This window comes from Myotis myotis, unplaced genomic scaffold, assembly GCF_014108235.1.
Source record: "Myotis myotis isolate mMyoMyo1 unplaced genomic scaffold, mMyoMyo1.p scaffold_m19_p_16, whole genome shotgun sequence".
Taxonomy (NCBI): domain Eukaryota; kingdom Metazoa; phylum Chordata; class Mammalia; order Chiroptera; family Vespertilionidae; genus Myotis; species Myotis myotis.
Genome location: NW_023416320.1, coordinates 42,939,948 through 42,948,288, shown reverse-complemented (window position 1 = coordinate 42,948,288; position 8,341 = coordinate 42,939,948). Strand labels below are relative to the sequence as shown.

The window sequence follows — 8,341 nt, the reverse complement described above, 5'->3', positions numbered from 1 at the left end:
AGGGGACGTGGAAACCATAAAATGGGACGTGGAAACCGTAAAAAAGGACACGGAAACCATGAAAGGGGACATGGAAACCATAAAATGGGACATGGAAACCATGAAAAAGGACATGAAAACCATGAAAGGGGACATGGAAACCATAAAATGGGACGTGGAAACCATAAAAGGGGACGTGGAAACCATAAAAAAGGACACAAAAACCATGAAAGGGGACATGGAAACCATAAAATGGGACATGAAAACCATAAAAGGGGACGTGGAAACCATAAAAAAGGACACGGAAACCATGAAAGGGGACATGGAAACCATAAAATGGGACATGAAAACCATAAAAGGGGATGTGGAAACCATAAAAAAGGACACGGAAACCATGAAAGGGGACATGGAAACCATAAAATGGGACATGAAAACCATAAAATGGGACGTGGAAACCATAAAAGGGGACGTGGAAACCATAAAAAAGGACACGGAAACCATGAAAAGGGACATGGAAACCATAAAATGGGACGTGGAAACCATAAAAAAGGACACAGAAACCATGAAAAGGGACATGGAAACCATAAAATGGGACGTGGAAACCATAAAAAAGGACACAGAAACCATGAAAAGGGACATGGAAACCATAAAATGGGACATGGAAACCATAAAAAAGGACACAGAAACCATAAAAAAGGACACGGAAACCATGAAAGGGGACATGGAAACCATAAAATGGGACACGGAAACCATACAAAAGGACCCGGAAACCATGAAAGGGGACGTGGAAACCATAAAATGGGACGTGAAAACCATAAAAGGGGACGTGAAAACCGTAAAAAAGGACACGGAAACCATGAAAGGTGACATGGAAACCATGAAAAAGGACATGGAAACCATAAAAGGGGACATGGAAACCATAAAAGGGGACGTGGAATCCATACCAGAGGACATGGACACCATATAAAAGGACACAGAACCATAAAAGGGGACATGGAAACCATAAAAGAAGACATGGAAACCATAAAAAAGGACACAGAAACCGTAAAAAAGAACCAGTTCTCAGTGACCCCTGGTCAGGGCCTGCCCCGCATTGCACAGCCTGGGTCACCATCCATGGTAGGCATGGTATCCCAAGGTGAGGAGAGTGGCCCTTCACCAGGCCCGCTAGGGGACTTGGCCCTCAGTGAGGAGCAGCCAATCTCCAAAAAATCCCTGGCATGGAGCAGGGTCCTCAAGTGGAAGGAGAAGTTCAAACCAGGCACCGACACCCTGCTGATGCGGTCACTGCCTTGCCAGGTCTACTTGGATCATGGTGAGAATCTGAAAACAGACCTGTGGCCTCAGAAGCTGATCATGAACTTGTTCCCCTCGCAGCAGCTGATCCCACTGGGCCATTATATCCGGAACTCAAGGAGGGTCCAGTTCTCCTTCACCAACCTGGACCTGGAGTCCCACAAAAGCCTCTACCACACTATAGGCAACGACTGTGGGGGCTTCGTGCACTTTCTCTTCATGGACCACAGCAAGTTGCGCATATATATGCTCCTGTTGTCCCCCAAGAAGAAGACCTTCATGGGCCTCATTCCCTATGACCAGAAGGGCTTCCTCAACAGAATGACACAGATTGTGCGGCAGGAGCTCAAGAAAGGTGAGTTGGGGGCATAGCAGGCACTGCCCGGGCTGAGCCCCCTTCCAGAGGACCAGGCTAGTTCCTCACAGAATCTGCTCTAGGTCCGCCAACCACAGTCTGAGCCTCAGGGCACTGTGGAGGCCACTGCAGCCTCGGGGCAGCCTCAGCCCAAGCGTGTTGCCCAGGTTCCCCCCAGGTACTGCCCAAGGCCCTCCAAGGACAGCTCCCAGCTGCCTCTTTCGCACCTATCCTTTGGCCCCAGAACCCTGGGGCCAACTGTGGAGTCTCCTCCACAACCCACTCCTGACCCAGACAAGGGTGTGCCTCCTGCCCCCCCGCCTCCTCCAAGCAAGCTTCTCTCCATTGCCTCCAACCACCAAGAGTCCCTGCATTGTTGACACCACCACACCAGGCCTGGGGCTGCCCTACCTGGGGCCCCCACTCTTACAACTGCCACCAGCCCAGCCCTGGCCAGCACAGCTTCCCCCGGGGGCTCCACTGCCAGGTCACATGCTTCTGAGCTTTGGGTCTGGAACCCACTCATCCTGACTTCCTCCAAATGGAGCAGTGGTTGCTGGGAACCTTTGAGGAAAGACAGTCTGTGGGCTGTGGTTAGAGCCCAGGCTGTCCACCATCTGGCTGTGATCCCTGCCAAGCAGATGGGGACAATGACCCATGGGTGGGATGGGAGTGAAGGGAGAGGTCAGAGGTGAAAAGAGAAGTCCTGGCTCCGGCAACTGTGAATGTCCCAGTACAGACAAATCCCGCAGCTTCTGGTCTCCACATAGGCACATGGAAAGTTCCCTATGTACGCCCTTCGGGGGTGCAACGGCAAATCTGCCAGAATCTAGGACACAACATGTTTCCTGGTTTCCTACAGATCGTCAGACTTCCACCGTCAAACAAATGCCCGAGAATGTTCACTGCAGTATGTATTCCTAACTGGGGAGAATGAGATGTTCCAAAGAAGACCTGCAGCGGCTTGGGCTGCGATAACAGGACTGTACCGAGGACTTCAATAACAGAAATGCATTCTCTCACCACTCTGGAGGCTGGATGTCCAAGGCCTCTCTCCTTGGCTTGTAGATGGCCATCGTCTCCCCCTGTTCCTCTGTGTGTCTGTGTCCAATCTCTGCTGTGGTTACAAAGAACGAGGGGTGAGGGTGGGATGAGGGGGGCTTTATTTACTTGTGTATGTCTGTATGTGTGGCAGATTGGATTATTCTCAATTCTTCACTCTCTGCCTTGCCCTGGCTTTGAGCCTCTCCCAGAGTGGGCCAAGTATATTTCCCTGCCCCATGGATGTTGAGCTTGCCCAGGTGACTTGGTCTGGCCAATGGAATTTAGATGGAGGTAACAGAGTGGAAGCCTTAAATGTGCTTCCTTGGCATAGCTTGATCTCTTGGGCTGATGTGACCTTCAGTGAGAAGAATAGACCCTGGGAAATGGCTGGTCGCAGGGAAATGTGAAGCCGTGATGAGCAGAGCTGAACCCAACCTCAGCCTAGTGCTAGCTCAGTGACCCACGCACCCCTGAGCAAGAAAAATGCATGCTTACCTTGAAACATGCTGAGTGATGTGAGCCAGACAAAAGGACAACTATTGCATGCTTCCATTTCTGTGAGCTATCTAGATAAGCAATTTCATACCCCGTCTACTAGAGGCCGCCAGAGGCTTGGGGATTATTGCATGGTACAGAGTTTCTGCTTGGGGGATGAAAAGGTTTGGGAACAGTTACAATAGTTGCACAACATCACAGATGCACTTAATACCACTCAATAGGGCACTTAAAATGGTAAATTTTATTATATATATTATATCACAATTAAAAAATAATAATGCCATAATATACCAAAACCATTGAATTTATACTTCACTTATTTTTTTTTTAACCAGAATTATCATTTTAATTAGTTTTAACAGTCTCTCACCCAAATTCTGGCTAAGAAAAAAATTATTTTTTAAATATATACAGATATTTTTTATTGTTGACAGTATTACAGAAGTCTCCTATTTTCCCTTTACCTGCCTCCACATAGCCCCCACTGCCCCCCACCCCAGGTTTTCACCCCCTATTGTCTGTGTCCATGGGCTACGCATATAAGTATTTAAGCTCTTTGGTTTCTCCTGATCCCTCCACCCCCACAGCAAGGTGTGTCAGTCTGTTCCATGCCTCTGTGCTTCAGGCCATATTTTTTTGGTCAATTCATTTTGTCTATTAGATTCCAAAACTAAGTGAGATAATGTGATATTTGATAACAATTCCAGAAACATTCAATTGAAAGTGAAGCAAGTGCATTCCTGCTTTAAATTAGTAGTATTAAAAAAAATCACAAGAAATCTCATTATTTAACATACTTTGTACATTTAAATACATTTCATTTTAAATAAATATGTTTAGCCCTAGCTGGTCGGGCTCAGTCAATAGAGCGTTGGCCTGCGGACTGAAGGTCCCGGGTTCAATTCCGGTCAAGGGCACATGCCAAGTTGTGGCTTGATCCCCAGTGTGTGTGTGTGGGGGGGTGTGTGTGTGCAGGAGGCAGCCAATCAATGGTTCTCTCTCATCACTAATGTTTCTATCTCTCCCTCTCCCTTTCTCCCTGAAATCAATAAAAATATATAAAATAAATATATATGTTTAAAGGTGTACTATAAATTTTAACTATAATAACAAATGGTAATAATAAAGCTTAGATCCAATTTCTTTCAGAAGTATGTAAGAAATTCCCTTTAAAATAGTGTCCCTGGGATTCTCCAGTAAAGAGAACAAATAAAAATGTAGCAATAAGAATGTCAGTTACGCCTGGTTGGTGTTGCTCAGTGGTTGAGTGTTTACTAGGAACCAAGAGGTCACAGTTTGATTCCTGGTCTGGGCATGTGCCAGGTTATGGGCTTGATCCCCAGTAGGGAATGTGCAGGAGGCAGCTAATCAATGATTCTCTCTCATCATTGATATTTCTAACTTTCCCTTTCCCTTCCTCTCTCTGAAATCAATAAAAAAATTATATATATATTAATATTAGAGGCCCGTTGCACGAAGAGATTCATGCAATAGGCCTTCCTTTCCCTGGCTGCCAGCACCAGTTTTCCTCCGGCACCCGGGACCCAGGCCTTTGCTCTGACCGCAGCAGAGAAGCCAAGCCTCTTCAGTCTTCAGTCTTCGCTGGGGCTGGAGCCTTCAGTCTTCCCTCCCTGCCTGCATATGCATATTAACCGCCATCTCTGTTGGGTTAATTTGCAAACTCATCCTGATCGGCTGGTGGGCATAGCAGAGTGACACCAATTTGCATGTTTCTCTTTTATTAGTGACACCAATTTTATGTTTCTCTTTAATATATATTAAAGAATACCAGTTGTGTGAAAGGCAGGAGTTACAGGTTTAAAAACAACATCCTATAGGACAGTGGTTCTCTATCTTGGCTGCACATTAGAATCACCTGGGAATTTTTTTTAAAATCCTGATTTCTGGGCCTCATCCTCCAGAAATTCTGTTTCTTTGTTACTAATGTTGTGGCCTCACCCCATAACAAAGAAACAGAATTTCCGGAGGATGAGGCCCAGAAATCAGGATTTTAAAAAGATTCCCAGGTGATTTAATGTGCAGCCGAGGTTGAGAACCACTGGTGTAGGAGAATCTGGATAATACATTTGGTGCTTTTACAGGTGCAAATGTACCTTTCCTAATGTGATTGCTTCATTCATATCACCTATACTCAATAGTCTCATAATTCACTGCTGTTTAAAGCAAAATAACTTGTCAAATGGATGAGCCACTTACGACATCTATTTTTTGTTACTATTTAGTATCCACAAATGGTAAGCCCCTGTTTTGGGGAACACTGACCATCTCTCCTACATTGCTGACCGTGTGCAATTTAGCGGTGAACTTCTGCCCACTCTCCGCGGTGGGCAGCGGCCTGGTGTGTGCAGTCATGGGGTCACCCTCAGGCACCACTTCCGGCCGCGCAGTCTTCTTCAGATGATCCAGGTTTCACGGAAAGATGCACAGCTGCCTCCCTGGGCATCTGTGTGTGCAGGACTCACCTGAGGCCTTTGTGGAGTGCAATCTACTCTCACTGCCAGTAGGTATTTGAAGAAATCCTTTAATCCAGTTCTGGCTTGTGGGGAACATGCAGTTCACCCATTTTAAGAGCTTCTCAGAGATGTCATTTTAACTTTTCTTCCCTTTTTAAATTTTAGTTGCTATATCTTCATGTAACTTTATGATTTGTGGTATAAATAAACAGATGTATCTTGCCCTAAGCTCAAGGACAATGTTCCCCAAGACAAAACTCCGTTCTATGGAAACAGAGAGACCCTTAGCTCTGTTCTACATAAACGGTACTCCCTGGCGCACAACCCCATGTGCATAGAACATGCAGATTATAACGAATGTGGTACTTTTGTAGTCCAGCTCTGGGTGCAGCCAGCCCTGGCCAAGGAATTTTTATTCTTAAAAAATCTTTGCCAAAACCGGTTTGGCTCAGTGGATAGAGCGTCGGACTGCGGACTGAAAGGTCCCAGGTTCGATTCCGGTCAAGGGCATGTACCTGGGTTGCGGGCACATCCCCAGTGGGAGATGTGCAGGAGGCGGCTGATCGATGTTTCTCTCTCATCAATGTTTCTAACTATCTCTCTCCCTTCCTCTCTGTAAAAAATCAATAAAATATATTTAAAAAAAAAAAAAAAAAAATCTTTAACAATGCCATCCACTTTCTCTGAGTTAGGGCTGGCGTTTTATTATCAAATCTTTTCCTCCCTTTGTACCACGTGATGTAGTATTAAGTATATGTTGCCTGATCCGTTAAATATTTCAAAGACATCAATGTTTTCTATGATCTAGCAATTTCAAATTATACCTGGCAACCAATTTCCTCTCCGCTGGAATAGGTTGAAGCAATTTCTAGAAGAGGAAACAGGTGGCTCTGGTTGGTCCTGATTGGTCTTTGTGGGTCTGGTCAAGTCGATCCACTTCCTTGTGTCTCACTTCTCTGTATATACAGTGGAGACCAAAGTGCCAGACCCAAATCTGCTCAATCTAAGGCAATTATGTGAAGCATTCTCTGATCTCTTCCTTAATGTAGATAAGCATAGGTGATTGCCATGTGTGGTAGGATATTGTTTGCTGTTTTTTCCCCAGCATGTTGCTAAGGAAAGGAGAGTTTTCAGTAAGTGGGAGGGTTTTTCTGGTTATGTTATTGGTGAAGGGGGGTATCCCTCACCCCACTGGGTGCTGGGGGTCAGAGCCGGACGATATCTAGGGAAGGTGAGTGATTTTTCTTTGCATGGAGTTACATCTCTGGGTTTTCAAAGTCCCATTTCCCTTAGTCCGGTCCTGGGAGACGTGTAGCTGGGGAGTGAGTAGAGCTACCAGCAAAGCCAGCATCCGAAGTTTCCATTCCATGGGGAAGTTGAGTCGGGTACAGCATAGACTAGCTGTAGTCCATTAGTCCATTAACGTGGGAGCGTGAGAGCTCTGCAAGCCAGGACTCAAGAGAGCAAACTCCTTCGTTTGGGAGCTCAAGTATCTCAAATCTGCCCATGTTCGCAGTGGCCACATCTACCCTGGCCAATGACTGTCCCCAGGGGTGACTGACAGGCCAGTACCTTCCCCATGTCACCCAGACTCAACTGGGCACGGGTCTATTCTTCCCCCGTCCAGTCCCTTTCCCCAGCAGCGGACAGACTGGTGGCAAAGCTGCACAAATGACTATAATATTTGTTCTTCCCCTGGCTCCTTTCCAGTTATTCCTCACTAGGTTAAATTGCTGTGGTGTCAGAGCCTCTGTCTTTCATGCATCTGAGCCATGTCTGTGCTCACTGTGAGCTAAAACAGTTATGGGTGTGCTAATAAGCAATCACTCACCACACAAGCTGCTCAAATATTCAAGAAATGGGGTTTGTGATTATATGATAACAACATAACATCCTTTTACTGCCCTAGCATATGTTCTAGAATTTTTGTGCTAGTCAGCAGTTATATATCATTTTCACAATCAGCCAAAATCAAGAGGGAGTATTTAATTCATAATCTTGTCCTGTCAAATCGCTCCTATTTATTTACGGCTTATCCATTGAATAACTTTGAAAAAAAATATATTTTATTGATTTTTTACAGAGAGGAAGGGAGAGGGATAGAGAGTTAGAAACATCGATGAGAGAGAAACATCAATCAGCTGCCTTCTGCACACCCCCTACTGGGGATGTGCTCTCAACCAAGGTACATGCCCTTGGCTGGAATCGAACTCGGGACCCTTGAGTCTGCAGGCCGGCGCTCTATCGACTGAGCCAAACCAATAGGGCCATTGAGTAACTTGTTCATGAAGACAGTATTTTATTTTATTTTAGTGTTGTTAATCCTCACCCGAGGATATTTTTCCATTGATTTTTAGAGAGAGTGGAAGGGGGGGGAGAGACACTGAAAGAGAGACAAACATCAATGTGAGAGAGACACATTGATTGGTTGCCTCCTGCATGTACCCCAACCAGGGCCGGGGATTGAGCCTGCAACCAAGGTATGTGCCCTTGACTGGAATTGAGCCTGGAATCCTTCAGTCTGAAGGCCAACACTCTATCCACTGAGCCAAACCAGCTAGGGCAGTGGTTCTCAACCTGTGGTCGCGACCCCTTTGGTGGTCGAACGACCCTTTCACAGGGGTCGCCTAAGACCATCCTGCATATCAGATATTTACATTACGATTCATAACAGTAGCAACATTACAGTTAGGAA

General features: G+C 45.9%; 1 protein-coding gene across 1 annotated transcript; it reads left to right on the top strand.

Annotated features, from left to right (window-relative positions):
• Positions 1-613: 613 nt before the first annotated feature.
• Positions 614-4,054, top strand: LOC118670995 (mediator of RNA polymerase II transcription subunit 25-like). Its single transcript, XM_036338702.1, has 2 exons — positions 614-1,630; positions 2,493-4,054. The coding sequence occupies exons 1-2, from the start codon at positions 973-975 to the stop codon at positions 2,552-2,554; spliced, it is 720 nt and encodes a 239-aa protein (XP_036194595.1). The 5' UTR covers positions 614-972; the 3' UTR covers positions 2,555-4,054.
• Positions 4,055-8,341: the final 4,287 nt, after the last annotated feature.

Excerpts from the sequence above, each read along its gene's own strand:
- LOC118670995 (XM_036338702.1), top strand. The coding sequence starts at position 973 with ATGGAAACCATAAAAGAAGACATGGAAACCATAAAAAAGGACACAGAA. Across the intron at positions 1,631-2,492 it reads GCGGCAGGAGCTCAAGAAAG|ATCGTCAGACTTCCACCGTC; the intron begins GTGAGTTGGGGG and ends GGTTTCCTACAG.